At 50.7% G+C, this 18,391-nt stretch overlaps 1 protein-coding gene across 4 annotated transcripts in view; it reads left to right on the top strand.

Moving 5' to 3' along the window:
• Positions 1-18,185, top strand: part of EPAS1 (endothelial PAS domain protein 1) — a 107,097-nt gene extending 88,912 nt beyond the window's left edge. Inside the window, exons 8-17 of one of the 4 annotated variants that reach the window (XM_049870506.1) lie at positions 4,142-4,289; positions 4,947-5,161; positions 7,333-7,523; positions 8,105-8,215; positions 8,317-8,445; positions 10,004-10,494; positions 11,752-11,905; positions 12,168-12,282; positions 12,651-12,824; positions 15,843-18,185. In XM_049870506.1, coding sequence (XP_049726463.1) covers positions 4,142-4,289; positions 4,947-5,161; positions 7,333-7,523; positions 8,105-8,215; positions 8,317-8,445; positions 10,004-10,494; positions 11,752-11,905; positions 12,168-12,282; positions 12,651-12,824; positions 15,843-15,994 — 1,880 coding nt within the window. In that variant the 3' untranslated portion in view covers positions 15,995-18,185. The remainder of the gene's footprint in view (positions 1-4,141; positions 4,290-4,946; positions 5,162-7,332; positions 7,524-8,104; positions 8,216-8,316; positions 8,446-10,003; positions 10,495-11,751; positions 11,906-12,167; positions 12,283-12,650; positions 12,825-15,842) is intronic. The other 3 variants (XM_049870507.1, XM_049870508.1, XM_049870509.1) reach the window with 3 other exon arrangements.
• The last annotated feature ends 206 nt before the right edge of the window (positions 18,186-18,391 follow it).

The raw sequence follows: 18,391 nt of genomic DNA, 5'->3' as shown, positions 1-18,391 counted from the left end.
GCCGAGGTGTGCATCATTGTCTAGGACAGTGGCAACAGCAAGTTGAGTCTTCCCAGTGACTTGTGGCTCAGGTGAGTGTAGTAAGCGAGCACCATCCTGGGAGGGACCAGACCTGTCGTCTGGCCCAGACTCTGTCACTGTTGTCCTGTGAGGTGTTAAGCAAGTTGCAACCCCTCTGACCTTAGTTTCCTCGTGGTAAAAGAAGATAATATCTTCTGCTCCCTGTGGTGTAGGATTTTGCTAAAAAGATTAGACTGGGGTGGCTAGGAGTTGGAACCGATTTGACGGCACCTAACAACAGCAACGGCCTTATATTGTACAACCACTTTGGAAGATAATTTGGCAACTTCTTATAAACATGTACTTAGCCTACAACCAAGCAGTTACACTCCTAAGTGTATCCAAGAGAAATGGAAAAGTGTGTCCATACAAAGACTTATGCTCAAATGTTCATAGCAGCTTGATTCATAGTAACCCAAAATGGTAACAACTCAAGTATCCATCAACAGGTGAACGGATAAACTAATCCTAGTATATTCATATAATGAAATACTGCTCGGTAAAATAAAGAGGAACAAACTGCACACAGATACGACCCCCACCCCATGAAAGTAACACTGCATAAATAACTAATCCATCTGGGAATGATGGCTTTCAATTAACCAAGTCTGGTTTGAGGACTGAGCTTTCCCAGTCATTTCAGTGTTAAACAGATACAAACACATCAAAAACATGATGCTGAGTGAAAAGAAGGCAAGCACAAAAGGGTACGTGGTGTATGATTCAACTTAACAAAAACCTAGAAAAGACACTTTCAAGATATGGTGACAGAAAACAGATGAGCTGGGGCCAGGGGTGGGGATGGCGATGGACTAGGAAGAGGCATAAGGAATTTTGGGGGTGATGGAGAAGTTCTGTATCTTGACTGTGGTGATAGTGACATGGGTACATACATTTGTCAAAGCTCATTGACCTGTATTCTTAAAATGAGTGCATTTTTATTGAACGTAACCAAACCAAACCTGCTGCCATTGAGTCAATTCCAACTCATAGCAACCCTTTAGGGTTTCCAAGGCTATAAATCTCTATGGAAGCAAACTGCCACATCTTTCTCCCTTGGAGCTGCTGGTGGTTTCGAACTGCCATCCTTTCAGTTAGCAGCCATTTGCTTTAACCACTGTGCCACCAGGGCTCTGAATATAAATGAGACCTCAATTAAGTTGGGTTTTTTTGTGTGTGTATGTGCATATGCAGTGCTCTTTAGGTGAAAGTTTACAGAGCAAATTTCTCATTCAAAAATTTACGCACAAGTTGCTTAGTGACATGGGTTGCAATCCCTGCAATGTGTCAGCACTCCGCCCCTTTCCATCTGGATTCCCCATGTCCATTAATACAGTTTTCCTGTCCCTTCCTGCCTTCTCAACTTGCTTTTGGGAAGGTGTTGCCCATTTGGTCTTACATACTTGATTGAACTAAGAAGTACATTCTTAACGTGTGTTATTTGTTTTATAAAAAACCAAAACCTGTTGCCGTCAGGTTGATTCTGACTCATAGCAACCCTATATAGGCCTGTCTAATCTTTGGCACGGTAGTTAAGAGCTCAGGCTGCTAGCCAAAAGATCGACAGTTCGAATCCACCAGCTGCTCCTTAGAAACCCTATGGGGCAGTTCTACTCTGTCCCGTAGGATCACTGAGTCAGAATCGACTAGACAGCAAGAAGTAGGTAGGGTAATCATTGTCTGAAAGGTGGACTTCAAGAGTGGCTTCAGTTGTGAGTTAGCAGGGTGTCCGGGGGCCATAGTCTCAGGGGTTCCTCCAGTCTCTGTCAGACTGGTTAGTCTGGTCTTTTTGTGTGTGTGTGAATTTGAATTTTGTTCTACATTTTTCTCCCACTCTGTGTGGAATCCTCTATTGTGATCCCTGTCAGAGCGGTCAGTGGTAGTAGCCGGGTACCATCTAGTTCTTCTGGGCTCCGGCTGCTGGAAACTGTGGTTCATATGGTCCGTTAGTCCTTTGGACTAATATCTTCATTATGGAAAGTTTTTTTTTTTTTTTTTTAATAATGAAAAACAACCAAGCCAACAAAAAAAACCTTAGACCAGAGTCTTTAATTTGGACTATAATCTTATCTATTATTTTCACTGAAGGGGTCTCGCAGCAAATCACTAATAGTTTTAAGCCTCAGTTTCTTCAAATATAAAATGAGGTTAATAATGGATAGTTACATGTTAAATGAGGTATGATAATACTAATTGTTACTGAGTGTTTTTATGTGCCAGCCAGTTCTAATTGCTTTATGGAAATGACTTCAATGAGACGGTTGTGAACACTTCAGAGCATTATATAAATGTACGTTACAGTAGTTCCCACACCTTGGAGGTGCTTGTTAAATCTGGGGAGAGGCTAAATGTACCACACAAACAAGTAAAGGATTACAAACCACATGAGTGTGAACCAAGCTGCATTCCTTGGCCACACACAGGTGGCGGAGGGGTTGTGGCCCTAGAGCCTACCAGGGGAACTGGGAAGACCCTCTGGATTTACAGAGAACATGGACGTTATCCCAAAGGCCCCTCACACCATTAACTACAGCCACGTAAATACTGTCCATGGGAAGGCCTGGGCAGTATACTGTATTAGAAGCTTTGAAGAAAAAAAAGGCTTTTCCTCAGCACCATTCATCAGTGACATTTAGTCAATGTCTGTGTGCCTGACGAGCCAAGCAGGCACATTGAATCCTCACTACGCACTACGTAGTATATTGGATAAAAACCAGAAATGAAACCCAGTGCCATCGAGTCGATTCTGACTCATAGCGACCCTATAGGACAGAGTAGAGCTGCCCCATAGAGTTTCCAAGGAGCGCCTGGTGGATTCAAACTGCCGAGCCTTTGGTTAGCAGCTGTAGCTCTTAACCACTACACCACCAGGGTTTCCAGTATGTTGGATAGCTAATAATAATTGTTATCACTACTGGGGTTACTATCACCATCCCATTTTGCAATGAGAAGACCAAAACCAAGAGGGATTGTTCCTTTCCCAAAGTCCCCAAGCTAGCAAGAGTCCCTATCTTTCCACCACACCACTTCCCAGTTCTCTGTGATTACAGGGCTTCTGAGCCAGACTTCTGAGGAAAGAAGTGGTCATGGAATGAAAGTAAATGGTCAGATCAGAAAACAACCAGAAATTCTAACATGAGTAGGCTTTAGGGGAGCTTACTGATTTGTGTTGAGTGGGAGCAGATGGAGTATTCTGGGCTGAGGAAGAGGGCAGTCTAGAATGGGAGACCCCCTTCCCCGATGGGTGAACATTTGGAACAATCTGGAAGGGAAAAGAAGTCGTAAGCTGGTAGCCTAGTTGGAAGCTGAGAGAAGGAGTGTGAAGGGCCTGTCAAGCTTATGAAGAGGCAGTGTGTAAGGTGCTGGGGCCCCAGCCCTTTCCCAACCCCAGCTGGGAGATGGGGGTTGCCTCTGTCTTTGCTGTGAGTCACAAACCTTCTGTGGCCCCGAAGGTGTCAGGCCTGACAGATGACCTGGAAAAATCAGGAATATCAATTTAAAAGAGGAAAAAAAAAAAGGTTTTATTGACAAGGAGGGTATTTGTGGTGGGTCTTCTGCAAAGGACGGTAGCTGCCCTGAGGGCAGGCCTTCCCCAAGCTGCTTGCAAGTGTCCACCCCCTGGAGCATTTGCCAGAGGAGGTGCTCCCTCGTCCAGCATGCTCCTCTGGGTCCAAATGGCACACTGCAGAGGGGCTTCCTGTCACTGAACCCTGGGGGCGGGGGGTGCAGGGCAGGGGCTGCTCTTAGTCCTGCTTACAGCTAAGCTGGTGGCGAAGACTTGCCAGGGGATTGGTGATGGGTCAGCAGCAAAGCTGCATAGTGTAGCGGGTCCCTCCCTCACCGGGCAGCCTTGGGCAAAGCCATTTCCCCTCTCTGGACCCCCTTTTCCTGTATTTGAAGTGAAGGATTAGGTGAGTGATCTCTCAGCTCCCTTCCAGCTCACTTTCCCAGATCCTCAGGGTCCTGGTGCCCAGTCCTGGCAGTCTTCCCCAAGACTGCCCTCCCCACAGGGTCTCCCTGCCCTGCAGTGAACTTTGCTCACCCGCCTTCCTGACCTCTGGCTCCATTTCTCCCCCCATAGTGTGCACCAAGGGTCAAGTGGTAAGCGGCCAGTACCGGATGCTTGCCAAGCACGGGGGCTATGTGTGGCTGGAGACCCAGGGGACAGTCATCTATAACCCCCGCAACCTGCAACCTCAGTGCATCACCTGCGTCAACTACGTCCTGAGGTAAGCACAGGGAGGGGGCAGTGAGGGGCCCCAGCTTCCCAGGTGAAGGTGAAGGGAAACAGCCTCTCCAAGCTCCGGGTACCTCCCCATCTCGGAGCTCTCCACTGCTGATCGGCCTGACTCAGAGGACCTTTCATGGCTGTCTTGGGAACAGTGGGATACTTGGAATTTCCCTTCACGGTGTTTTCCCTGTCCTTCCCATTGCCTGTCGTTTATGTCATGCCTCTGCCCCAGCTGGGAAGACAGCACACAGCAGTCCATAAATACTTTCTGAACTGGGAAGAAAAAGGGAGGGAATTGCTCATGCTTCCTGGCAAAAGAAGATGAGACATCTTTACTAGAAAGCACCTGGGAAGAAAGTGAGGGAAAGTCTTTGCTACGGTGAGACCAAAGCATTCCTGCTTCTTGTACACCCCGGTCTCAAATACAGTAATAAAACCCCATCCAAGCAGATTCGCATTCAGGGGGTACTCAAGTCGTCGCTACCTACACGACTGACCAACTTACTGTATAACTCTTTACAAAACACAGACACATGGCGTCCCTACCCATCTTTTCAGCTGAGAGGCTTATCCGTCAGGTTTTCCCTGAGTCTAGGGGAGCAACAGGATTTTTTGGGAAATGTGGAAGGTCTCAAGTGTCCTCTTGTCCCATCAGTGACATCGAGAAGAACGACGTGGTGTTCTCCATGGACCAGACTGAATCCTTGTTCAAGCCCCACCTGATGGCCATGAGCAGCATCTTTGACAACAGCGGTGAGGTGCCTGTGTCTGAGAAGAGTAACTTCCTGTTCACAAAGCTGAAGGAGGAACCCGAGGAGCTGGCCCAGCTGGCCCCCACCGCAGGAGATGCCATCATTTCTCTGGATTTCGGTAGGTGACTCTTACCTGAGCTGGGGCCCATGTCACCCTCTTGGGGTGGAAAACCAAAAAACCAAACTCATTGCTGTCAGGTCGTCTCCAGCTCATAGCGACCCTATACGACAGAGAAGAACTGCCCCGTATACTTTCCAAGGAGCCACCAGTAGATTCGAACTGCTGATCTTTTGGTTAGCGGCTGAGCTCTAAACCACTGTGCCACCAGGGCTCCTGTTGGGGTAGAGGAGGTTCTTATTCTAACAGGCCTCTTGCTACAGCTTTTCCTTAACTAGAGCTACTCCTTCCCCAAGCCTTGTTAATCATCTGTTAGTGGCCAGACTGGGCTGGGCAAAAAAGAGCATCACAGGTAACTGCCACTGAGTAAGACAGTTCTCGGTCTGACCCCCAGTGTCACTGAGTAAGACTGTTCTCTGTCTGACCCCCAGTGTCACTGAGTAAGACAGTTCTCGGTCTGACCCCCGGTGTCACTGAGTAAGACAGTTCTCAGTCTGACCCCCAGTGTCACTGAGTAAGACTGTTCTCTGTCTGACCCCCAGTGTCACTGAGTAAGACAGTTCTCTGTCTGACCCCCAGTGTCACTGAGTAAGAGAGTTCTCTGTCTGACTCCCAGTGTCACTGAGTAAGACAGTTCTCGGTCTGACCCCCAGTGTCACTGAATAAGACTGTTCTGTCTGACCCCTAATGTGCTGACCCACGTGGGCTGTGAGAGAAAAGTGTCCTGAGGAGCTAATTCTCTACCACAGGCAGTGAGAGCTGAGATGCCAGGCAGGGAGGGGGTCAAGACCTGGTCCGAAGCCACTGGGATGCTTTCACAGAGAGAGGGCAGAGCTCCATCTGGGTCCTGAAGGAGAAATGGGTTTTTTTTAGGCAGAGGGGTAAGCTGAAATAATGCCAGGAGGAATCGTTCCAATAGTGTGAATAGAGAAGAGATTCAGGCTCCCGAATGCACTCTTAGTACACTGCTCCCGTAAGACATGTGCCCACCCCTCTGGAGAAGCTGGTCACTGGGGCCCGAGGCAGAGTTTGTCAGCTCTTCTCCCATCCTGGTGTGTGCCTGGGGAAGCCCCCTCCACACCGCCCCTCCACCAGCCTTGCAGGGGTTGCTGGAGCAAGAACTACGTCCCCTAGGGCTGACCCACAGAACTGCGTCTCAGCCCTTTTACTTGTGTCCTTGCGAGGCCATGTGAGAATCACAACTTTAAACTAAACCCAAACCCACTGCTCTCCAGTCAATTCTGACTCATAGCAACCCAAAGGACAGAGTAGAACTGCCCCATAGGGTTTCCAAGGCTGTAAACCTTCATGGGAGCAGACTGCTACATCTTTCTCCAGTGGAGCAGCTAGTGGGTTCGAACCACCGAGCTTTTGGTTAGCAGCCAAGCGCTTTAACTACTGCACCACCAGGGCTCCTCCATCACAACTTTACCCATTGCCGTTGAGTCGATTCCGACTCATAGCAACCCTGTAGGGCAGAGTAGAACTGCCCCATAGGAATCCCAAAGGAGCAGCTGGTGGATTCGAACTGCCAACCTTCTGGTCAGCAGCCATAGCTCTTAACCACTGCGCCACCAGGGTGCCTAAAGGGCAAAGGGCCCTTAGGTAAGACATCTTACAACTTGCCTGTTTTGCAGTAGCACTGAGGTCACTTGCCCAGTTCTCCTCTCATAACCTTCTCCTCCACGTTTTGGATTGCCTGTCAAGGAAGAGCAGCTCCTGGTGCGCTTAGTCTCTGCAAGTTAAATGCTCCAGGAAGGTGCTCCCTTCAAAGGGAGCCTGTAAGTATACTTATGCCACCAGTAACCGGTTGCTGTCGTGCCGACTTCTACTTAGGGCAGCCCCATGAGGGTCAGAGTAGAACTGTGCTCCATAGGGTTTTTGGTGGCTGATTTTTTGGACATAGATCACTAGGCTTTTCTTCTGAGGTACCTCTGGGTAGACTCGAACCTCCAACCTTTCAGTTAGCAGCCGAGTGTATTAACTGTCTGTACTACCAGGTACTTCAAATGGAATTTTAGCCCCGGTTAATGGACTCTAGTCCCAGCTAAGCCTCAGAGTGTGAGGGTCTAGCCCTTCTAGGGCCTTCTGTGCACCCTTTGGGCTCCCTCTGCCACGGGGTAGGCCCAGTGGTTGTAGGTGTTAACCAAGTCAGGCCCTTTTCTCCACAGGGAACCAGAACTTTGAGGAGTCCTCAGCCTACAGCAAGGCCATTGTGCCCCCGAGCCAGCCGTGGGCTGAGGAGTTGAGGAGCCGCTGTGCCCAGAGCGAGGCTGGGAGCCTGCCTGCCTTCACTGTGCCCCAGGCGGCTGCCCCGGGCAGCACCACCCCCAGTGCCGCCAGCAGCAGCGGCTGCTCCACGGTGAGCCTCTGCCCCGTCAGGCAGGCCAGTGCCCTGGGTGGGGACCAGGAGAGGGCAGCCTTCTCTTGGCTTCTGTTGGGTGGCTGAGGGGACAGCCCAGACAGAAATCCTGCCCTCTTTGGCCACATCAAGCCATCACAGGCCACACCTAGGCTGACGGTGACCCTTGCCTGGTGTTAGAGCTGTTTGCTTACTTTTATTTTCCATCCCCCATCCCCATCTAAATGGTAAGTTCCTTGGAGACACAGGGGCTAAGTCCCCCACAGCTTTGAGCCCCTAGCTCAGTCATTGTGCGCAGCAGCACCCCACCCGCACAGGGCACAGAGCTATATGGTTTCCAGCCTTTAGCTCATTTGCTCCTTGAGACAACCTGTGAAGGTAGCATTGGCCTCATTTTATGAGGAAATGGAGGTTCAGAGAGGTTGAGGAATTGGCCTAAATCACACAGCTTATGCACAGTGGCCCCTCTACAAATACTTGTTCAGGGGGATGGAATCTAATCTATGGGATCCTTCCACGTTGGCCTTCTGGGGAGACCAGTGCCATATCCTTGACTTGGTCCGCCTCCTTCCCGGCCCCAGCCCAGCAGCCCTGGAGACTATTACACGTCCCTGAATGATGATCTGAAGGTTGGCGTGATTGAGAAGCTCTTCGCCATGGACACGGAGGCGAAGGACCAGTGCAACACCCAGGTGGGTGGCCGTGGAGAAGCGCGGGGTGGTGTGGCGTGCCTGCCACCTGGCGGGTGGTGAAGGCTCACATCCATTCTTGCAGCCTCATCTCTTTGTTATAGAAACCGGTGGGGATGCTTGGCCAAGGCCCTGGTTTCTCAGCTGGGAGAGGATGCAGGGACATGGAGCCTGTGGGCACGCCCTTCTCCCACCTCCGCCCTCCACTGTCTGCTTTACCCAGGTCACATCCAGTACGTCCATTCTCACCCCTCCGCTTATTTATCTGCTGCTTACTTGCACAGCTTTCTTAGTGCGCTTGAAAACCCAAACCATGGCAGAACCTTTCTTTAAGGAAGCCCTACATTAAGGAAAGAAAAACGTCTAGATATAAAAGACAGGGCAATTACTCCTCTCACAAACATTTATCTGAAGATTCTTTGAAACAATCATTTTAGTGTAAAAGTTTTTTAAAATGACATCTCATTGACAAATTCTCACGTATGTACAGATTTTCAGAAGCGTATTGCATAGGCCAAGTGTTCTTGCAAGAGCTATGTAACAGGGATGCGGTGGTGGTTGGGTATGTGTCTCACAAAGCCCAGGGAGACGTCATAAATCCTCCATTCCTTTTAGTCTGGTTATTCCCCCACATTTCCCCCCTGGCTCCTCAGCCTGTGCCTTTCTCCTGCCTGGCAGGAGTTTCTAGCTAATTCTGCACAACTTTCCCTATTTCAGCCCTTCACATCTCCTTCCATATCGGAACTCTTACTGGCTATATTAAAAAAATAAAAAGTACTTAATCGTAACCATCTGCTTCTGCCCTGTAAGCTTTTCCTGTGCTTCTCATCTTTAATAAGCTGTACCACTCCCCTCCTACCCCCAGTGAGGCTGTAGTTCTCTGAAGGTAGAAACTGTTTTTTCTGCTTCTGCATGTAAGTATTCCCCGTAGGGCCCAGCAGGTACCGGGAACCTAGCAGGCAACCCGCCAAAAGCCCCTCTACCGTGGTGGCTGGGCTGCTGTCCCCCACACAGTCCACAGACACACCCTGGGCACTTGCTGTGTGCTTAGGTCTGTGCCAGGGGAGATGAAGGAGAGGAGGAAAGGGACTTTGCTCCCACAGAGCCAGAGTGTGGACCGCAGGCCAGAGTGCTGGGACGGACAGGGGAAGGAGTGGAAGTAGGCCTGGCTGGCTTCTGGAGAGCGTGGCTTGCCGGGCTGAGAGAGATGACGGGGTTTGGGCAGTTAGGAGGGAGGAGAGCCTTTCAGGCTCACCGGGGGGTGGGTACCCCAGTGTGGTGAGTGGAGGGGATGATTGAGGGGAGCGTGGAGATCCGTAGCACACGGTGGAAAATGCGTGGGAAGGATAGTGTCACATGATGGAAAACTTTGCACACTAGGTGGACAAGCCTGAGCTTTTTGGCAGGCTGTAAGGAGCCATGGACCGGTACCTTGGTGAATTTGCACTTGACTACTAACCTCAGGGTTCGCAGTTCAGACCCACCCATTGGGCTGCAGAAGAAGTCCCTGGTGATCCGTTTCGGTGAAGATTGTATAGCCAAGACGACTCTATGAAGCAGCTCTACTCTGTAACACAGGAGTTTGCCATGAGCCAGAGTCACCTAGACAGTTTGGTTTTGGTTTGGTTTAGGGAGCCAGTGAAGGTCTTTGAGCTAGGGAGTGACACTGTTGAAGCGGTGATTGGGATGCATGACTCTGGCACTGGGCTGAAGGGCCGAGGGGCTGAGGTGGAATACGGTTCGTGAGGAGGCACCAACCACCACCCCTTTGCTTTGTCTCTCCTTGCTTAGACTGATTTCAACGAGCTGGACTTGGAGACTCTGGCCCCCTACATCCCCATGGATGGGGAAGACTTCCAGCTAAGCCCCATCTGTCCAGAGGAGCGGCTCCTGCCGGAGAACCCCCAGTCCAACCCCCAGCACTGCTTCAGCACCATGACAAACATCTTCCAGCCCCTGGCCCCAGTGGCCTCTCAAAGCCCCTTCCTCCTGGACAAGTATCAGCAGCAGCTGGAAAGCAAGAAGACAGAGCCTGAGCACCGGCCCATGTCCTCCATCTTCTTTAATGGCGGAAGCAAGGCGTCCCTGCCACCGTGCTGTGGCCAGGCCAGCACCCCTCTCTCCTCCATGGGGGGCAGATCCAATATACAGTGGCCCCCTGACCCGCCATTACACTTTGGGCCCACAAAGTGGCCTGTTGGGGATCAGCACACTGAGTCTTTGGGGACGTCGCCACTGGGGCCCCCTGTCACCTCGCCCCATCTCTCCATGTTCAAGAAAAGGTGAGTGATGCAGATACTTGGTTGCCTCCGTAGGGAGCTGTACTGAACAGGGAGGGGACAGACAGACACCCAGGGTGGGGTTTCTGGGGCCCAAGAAAGGCCCCCTGTACCCATTTCCTCCTCCCCACTCCATAGCTGTCAGAGTCTCCGTTTTGTCCTTCTCTCCATGCTGAGAGCTGAGGCTTAGGGACATCACCTCAAAGTATACAAGGCCTAGAGCAGAACCAGTGTGCTTCAGGGCCAGAGGAGATCAAGGGGAGACTGAGTAGGGGAGAAGTGGGGAAGTGTCTTGTCGAGGGCCTTGAGCACTAACATCTCCACTCAGGCAACCCCTTTGAGTGCCTTTCTTGTCCAGGGTTCATCAACTGAACCACAGAACACAGAAAAGTATTTGTGTGACTGTTTCCCCAGTTCTCTCATGGAGCCTTGGATGAGAAAAGTGAAAACACGCACACCCGTCTCCTTGCCCTTTGACTGCCCAGGATCCCCAACACAAAGCACCCAGGCTCCCAAACTGCCTTCCCCTTACTGCCTTCCCTTGACTCCTTCAAGTCCCCCCAAAAAGATCCATTTTGATCAACCGAGAGTTGGTGTTAGCTTGGAGTTGCTGGGCAGTCATAATGGTTGGCATATGAATTCTAGCTCCCAGGGTCATTGGTTATTTTTCTCTGGGGCACTTGCCCTTAAAGAGAACAGTAACTGGTCTTCAAGTACAATTATCAACAGAGGAGGAAAGGAAAGGGGAATGGTTCAGGGCAGAGGAGAGAGTGGGGGCAGGAGAAACCCTCCTAAAGACTGAAATCACCTCATGTGGAGCCTTGTGGCATAGTGGTTAAGAGCTTGGCTGCTAACCAAAAGGTTGATAATTCGAATCCGCCAGCCACTCCTTGGAAACCCTATGGGGCAGTTCTACTCTGTCCTATGGGGTCGCTGTGAGTCGGAATCAACTCAACAGTAATGGGTTTGGTTTTTTGGGTTGGGCAGCCACGGGTATGGCCAAAACTGAAGCCTGTGTGGGCAGGGTGGGCCGTGCAGGTGACGAATTGTTCAGCATCTCATCGAGTGGAAGAAACTGAGCAAGGGGGCACAGGTACAGCTCAAGCCCACAGGACCAGCACCCCTCCTCTGAGATCCTGCCCTGTGGTCTCAGAGGCACCAGAGCCATCAGTATCAGGAAGGGCCCCCTGAGATCTGAGGAAGGCATGGGGTGGTATGGTCTCCAGACTCCCTCACAGCCCGCTCTCTTGGGCTCGGCAGGTCTGCAAAGGGGTTTGGGCCTCGGGGCCCAGACGTGATGAGCCCGGCCATGGTAGCCCTCTCCAACAAGCTGAAGCTGAAGCGACAGCTGGAGTATGAGGAGCAAGCCTTTCAAGACATGAGCAGGGTGAGCCACCTCCTGACTGACACCGCAGTGAGTTCCCTCACAGCCCTTGGGGCAGGCTGGGCGGAGTCAGCTGAGACCAGAGATCCAGGCCCATGGGATACGCTAATACTGGCGTGAGGACCTGAGCATGGCCGCCTAGGGCAGCAGGGAGGGCAGAGTGTAGCCCTTTGAGAGGAGCGAGCAGCCAGCCTCACTCCAGGCAGGGGTGCTCTGTGTCCCCCAGCCCCGCTCAGCATGAGGACCTGGTTCTCTGGCCCTCTCCCCTCTACATCTCCCTTTTCCACACCAGGGGGACCCACCAGACAGCAGCGCCTCACATTTGATGTGGAAACGGATGAAGAGCCTCAGGGGAGGGAACTGCCCCTTGATGTCAAACAAGCCACTGAGCGCGAATGTTCCCAATGGTGAGCAGCAGGACTGGGCCTGGGCCTCCCTCCTGGGGGTGCAGGTGAAGGGATGGGGGTGCAGGGGTGCATGCTAGTCATTCTCTTCCCTCACTACTGCCTTCCCACCTCTCTGAGCCTTGGTTTCTCCCTTATCACAAAGGGATGGTGTTCTCTGCCTCACCTTCCACACCCCAGCTGCCCCCTTTCTGGTTTGGATGATGCTGTCAGAAATCTCTGGGCTCTGAGGTCCCGGGGGCTGGCCCTAGTTCTGATGGCTCTGAAGGCCATTTGAGAAGGAAGAGGGTACTGGGTGCTTCCCAGTTTCTCCCCTCCCTCCGACTGGGCAGTGCCGGGACCACCCTCACTTTCTGGCTTTGGTTTTTCAGATGAATTTGCCCAAAACCCCATGAGGGGCCTGAACCAGCCTCTGAGACACCTGCCGCCACCACAGCCACCATCAGCCTTGAGCCCTGGGGAGAACGCCAAAAGTGGGTTCCCCTCACAGTGTTACACCTCACAGTACCAGGACTACAGCCTGCCGTCGGCTCACAAGGTGTCAGGTGGGTGTGCTCGGGAACTGGAGCCCTACCCCAGGGTCTGATGAGTGTGGGAGCCCTGAGGGGTGGGGACACGGGAGAGGCCAGCCTCCCTCACACCCTCACCTAGAGGGAGTTTGGTAACATTGCCTGATTTGGCTTGAAAGAGAGAAAAACTGCCCACAAAACCAAACCAAACCCATTGCCGTCAAGTCCATTCCAACTCATAGCAACCCTGTAAGAGAGAGTAGAACTGCTCCATAGGGTTTCCAAGGAGCGGCTGTTTGGGATTCAAACTGCCGGCCTTTTGGTTAGCAGCTGTGCTCTTAACCACCACGCCACCAGGGCTCCCCACTAAGCACTAAGAAAACCATCAGAGACTTTAAAAATTGCCTTCATTGAGCCCCGGCTGCGCTCAGGCGCTGCACTAGGGCCCGCTGCTGCAGTGGTTCTAGGCTGCTTGGTGGCCCAGCCCCTTCTCGCCCCTCCTGTACAGAGCCTGGTACAGGGAAGCACTGGGCAATGACTTGGGAAAAAAGCCGATTTCCCAGGGCTCAGGCCCACTACTAAAATGAAAATTCAGTAGACCTAATTGTTTTTAGTTTTGATTTGATTTGGTTTGGTTTTTTGGAGTCCTTGGGTACTGCGAACAATTAACACACTTCGCTGCCAACTGAAAGGTTAAGCCCACCCAGAGGTGCCTCAGAAAGAAAGGCCTGGCAATCTACTTCTGAAAAATCGGCCACTGAAAAGCCTATGGAGCACAGTTCTTCTCTGACACATGGGGTCGCCATGAGTCAGGATCGATTCGATGGCAACTGCTTTTCACCTTTGGTTTCTTTATCATCAAATCGTCCAGTAGCCCTACAAGGTCCTGATGACCCCTCAGTGATCAGGACCCCTTTGTGGGGGAGAGGTCAGGACATAGCTATAAAAAAACACAACACAAACTCAGACTGGAGAAGTAGAGGACTGGGGACTGGCTCAGCCACATTGAGAACGCTGTCCCCTTCTGGAAACCATTGACTGAAGGCTGTTGACTGAAGGCTGGAGTGTGCGGATGCTTGAAGGAGAAGAGAGGGTTAAGGAGGGTGTGAGGCGGGAGGGGGCAAGGGCCAGGAGAGGGACACCACCAGACTCAGTACAAGGAAGAGCTTGCTGCCAGGGAAAGGGGCCCACCTTGGGCTGGGCAAGCTCGCCTCCCCTGGAAGTACTGCAGCAGAGGCTGGCATGCGGTCTGCCAAAGCTCTCCACTGATCGGGTGACGTCCAGGGCTCCCTCCACCCTAAGGTCCAGGAGCCTGTGTCTTTGACTCAGTTCTTCATCTTGCCATATGCCAGGGTCCCATGAACATACTTGGGACATCACTCTGAGCTCAGGACATTCACAGAGAACACAGGGCTATGAGGGTGGCCTGATGAGCTCTTGGCTGGTGGGCTACCCCATGAGCCTCTTTTATGGAGGATTGAGCTGCAGCCACCTGATCCCTGGCTCCCTGCCCCTATCCTTCCTCTCTCACCATCTTGCCGCACACAGATGTCTTCACGGAAAGGTTTCTGTTTGGCATGAACGTAATTCGTCACTTGCCCCAAACAACATTGCTGAGGATACAATGATTTCCTCAGCAATGTTGTTTGGGGCAAGTGACAGTCCAGTGGTTAAGAGTCCAGGTTTAAAGCCAGCAGGCAGCCCTGAGTTTAAACTGTAGCTCTGCTACTTACTAACTAGAAGCCTGAGCAAGTCAGTCAGCTTAACTGAGAGATTTGCGTGTGAAACGTTGAGTTTGGTGACGTATTCCTGTCATGAGCCCCATGATTTCCTTGAGCCATTGAAATCAAGGGAAAATCGAATCCTTTCAATTCAACCCATTTCTGACCCACAGTAAAAGGGGGACAAGGAGAAAGGGGTGGTATCTGTGATACCATGGGGACTTCAGAGGCATGAGACCACTCTGGGCCCTCAGGGAGTGTGGGTAAGGGAAGCAGGCAGGAGTAGGCCTAGGCAAGGGCACGGGTCAGGAGGGCTGGGAGGGAGAGGACACTGGGGGATGAGGCTCTGCATACGAAAGGAAAGGAGAACAGCCCCTCAAGTTAGAGGAGCAAAGATGACGAGCCTCCAGGCCGTCCGTTTTCCTCCAGGAGAAGGTCTGGTGGGGCAGGTGTCTACAGGCTGAGGCCTCCTGGGAAGTGGCAAGTTTGAGGGGTGTGAGTTTCCCTTTTGCCCCTCCCTGTGCCTCCTTAGGGAAACGCTGGTGGCAAAATGGTTAAGAGCTACGGCAGCTAACCAAAAGGTCTGCAGTTGGCACTCCTTGGAAACTCTATGGGGCAGTTCTGCTCTGTCCTGTGGGGTCGCTATAGGGTCGCTATGAGTCGGAATTGTCTCAAAGGCAACAGGTCTGGTTTGGTTTGGTGCCTCCTCCTCAGTGGCTAGAATGGTCCAGGGGCTAGAATGGTCCAGGGGTGAGGAGGAGGAGCTGCCAAGGATAGCAGTGCTGAAACTGGATTATCACGGCCATGAATCATGGAGAAGGACACAGGCGCATGTATCTGCACGTGTCTGTGTGTGAGCACATGTGTGTGTGTTTGTGTGCACACATGTGCGTGTGTGTGTGTGTGATAGTTGAGATTTCACTGTCTCTACTCAGCATGTCTCCCCGCTGCCAGTACATGGGTGTGCACGGGGTCAGCCACCCCAGCCTCGCCCCGGCTCTTGGGATGCCCCACCCTCTCAGGCCAGGAAGCTGTCATGAGGGCTTCGTTCCCCACCAGCCTCCCTCTTGTGAATTCTGCCTCTACTGCTATCCACACCACACACTTCCTCCCCGACTTGGGTCTCAGCACCCACCTCTGAGCACGGAGTAGGTCACTCGGGAACACAGTGAAATTAGGGCTGTCGCACCCATACTCCCCTATCACCGAGACAGGAAGTGCCTCTTTCCCTCCCCTGTGCCACCTCTTCCCTGTTAGCCTCTTGTGGAATAGACACCTCCCCGAATGTTCCAGTTGGGGCTTTTAAAACATGGCGCCAACTTCCTTTTTTCAGGCATGGCCAGCCGTCTGCTCGGGCCTTCGTTTGAGCCCTATCTGCTGCCCGAACTGACCAGATACGACTGTGAGGTGAACGTTCCTGTGCCCGGAAGCTCCACGCTTCTGCAAGGAGGGGAGCTCCTCAGAGCCTTGGACCAGGCCACCTGAGCCAGGGCCTCCCCCGGGCAGGCCCCCGCCACGCCGCCCGCCAGCTTCACTCTCTAAGTCTGTTTTTGCAACTAGGTATTTCTAACACCAACACACTTTTTACAAGATGTACTTACCTGGCAGACTCGCCCAGGTCACCGAATAGCGGCCTTTTTCTGAAGATGCTCACTTTATTATCCGTGTTTTAAAAATACACAATCGTTTGACCCGCTACGTTTTGCTCTGTCGATGAATATGTTCTTAAATTTTGTAAGAATTTTCTTTCCCTACCTTCAATGACTTCTAATTTATATTATCTGTAGGTCTCCCCGACTCCCGCAGTATCCGTACTAACAGGTTTGGTGTATGTTTACTCTTCCGTCAGGAAAGCTTTGGCTTCATTTAACTCAAAAGATGTTGTCGTCGTCGTTGTTGTTTGTTGTTGCCAAAGAGAAACAAACAATGATTCTGCCTTCCAAGCTTGATTTGTGTGGCCTTTCCCTCCCAAATCCCTTCGCTTTTCTTTTTTAAAAACTAATCGTCATAGTGTAAATTTCAGTCTTTTCTGTTTTAAAGCCAACTCTTTGCTCTAATTTTGATACCGACTTTTGAGGGGAGAAAAAGGAGAAATTACACGGGTGAACTCCAGTGTTTGCGGTTGTCCGTGAAAGCTGCACCTTGTGGCTTTTCCTAAACTGTTTGGTGTTTAACCTCTCATTCGGTAGATTTTTTTTTTTTTTTTAACTAAAAAATACAACGGAGTTTTTGTTGTTGTTTTTTTTTTTTTAAGAAAATTTATATCTGGGTTAAGTGTTTATCACATATATGGGTACTTTGTAATATCTAAAAACTTAGAAATGGAATCTTGCTCACAAAATCACTTTAAGACCATTTGTAAGCTGTTAATTTCATTGTTCCTGCAGAATTGTACAGGATCCCATGGGCCTGTACTAACCCTGCTCAAGACTTTTCTTCTGTTGGCTTTTTCTTTTTTTGCTTCTGTGATATGCCATAAGCGTGAAAAACAATCCGAGAAGTGGAATCATTACGTGGGAGCATTGCGCACTGTCTTCTCCTCGTGTCTCTGTGTATTATGTTTGTATGTATTATTATTATTGCTGCCAAGAGGGTCTGACGGCACGTCACGGGGTAGGGGGTGGGCCGGGGAAGAATGCTAAGGGGAGGGAAGTGCTTTAACTTTTCTTAAGGTTTTGTTGCTAGCCCTTCAAGTGCACTGAGCTATGTGACTCTAACGGTCAACTTTCACGTGGCACATTTGGATATTTCCAGAACTACCATAAAATGGTTTAGATGGGAATTCAGGAAAGAAAGTGAGGCTTCAGAAACGTTGTAGTTATCAAGTCCACATCTTCCTGGCTCACCACCTTGGAGCAAGTGGAGCTGAAATGAGAGAGGGTGCAGATAGGGACGGCAGCTGGTCCTGACCAGCCCCAATCCCAGCCCCTTCCTCTGCCTGCAATCGGATTGCCCTGTGAGTCCAAGGGGCAGCGCCCCCTGCTGGCGAGCAGCAGGCGGTCCTCCAGAGATGGGGCCCCTCAGGCCCTCTTTTTAGGTCTCCGTCACTTGAAGTGACGTGTTTAGGTAGGAAGCACTGAAAATAGGGTGTTCCCAGAGCACTTTGTAACTCACTGGGTAAGAGGGATGATGCCTTTTGGTTTTTAAATACCAATCAAATGGAACTTTCTTTGTCATGGGTACAATGAAGACGTTTCTAAAAGCACACACACAAAACACAGCAGGACAAGAATTTCGTAAGCCCAGATGAATGTATTGCCAAAAAAAAAAAAAAACTTTTAAAAGTAATCTAAGTTAAATGAAGAAAAAGTACCTAGTCACTGTGTTGTCTAGATCATACTTCAGCACCGCAGCTTTGCCGGACACACGGCGGCAGAACTTGAAGGGTTACTGACGTGTAGACGCTGGGGTTTGATTTCCTGTGTGTGTGGCTTCAGCATTAAGGGCATTTTACCCTTGCAGTTTTACTAAAACACTCTGAAAAATATTCCAAGCTTCGTATTAACCTTACCTGTCAATGTAATGACTTCATGAATATTATTATATTGTTGAATTCCTACTGACATTATAACTATATGGGAGCTTAACTTTATAAGGAAATGTATTTTGACACTGATATCTTATTAAAGTATTCTGATCCTACCTCTGCTGGTGGCTCTTGTTTCCTGTGGATGTATCATGGGCTATACTTATGTAAAGTGAAATCTTTATTAAATAATTTACAGAAGATACTTTGGTACTGATCTCTAAGAGACAACTGAGGCCAGCCAATGTGAAGACCAGTGAACTATTACTAATATTTGGGAGTTGCCTTCTACCAAGAAGCCATTTTGGGTCTTCTGTATTTCTGTAGGCATTTTATATATGTCACAAGACCTTTGT

Source organism: Elephas maximus, chromosome 26 (genome assembly GCF_024166365.1).
Source record: "Elephas maximus indicus isolate mEleMax1 chromosome 26, mEleMax1 primary haplotype, whole genome shotgun sequence".
In the NCBI taxonomy this organism is placed as follows: domain Eukaryota; kingdom Metazoa; phylum Chordata; class Mammalia; order Proboscidea; family Elephantidae; genus Elephas; species Elephas maximus.
Note: the sequence above shows the minus strand (reverse complement) of the source record. Positions and strands in the feature narration are given on the sequence as shown.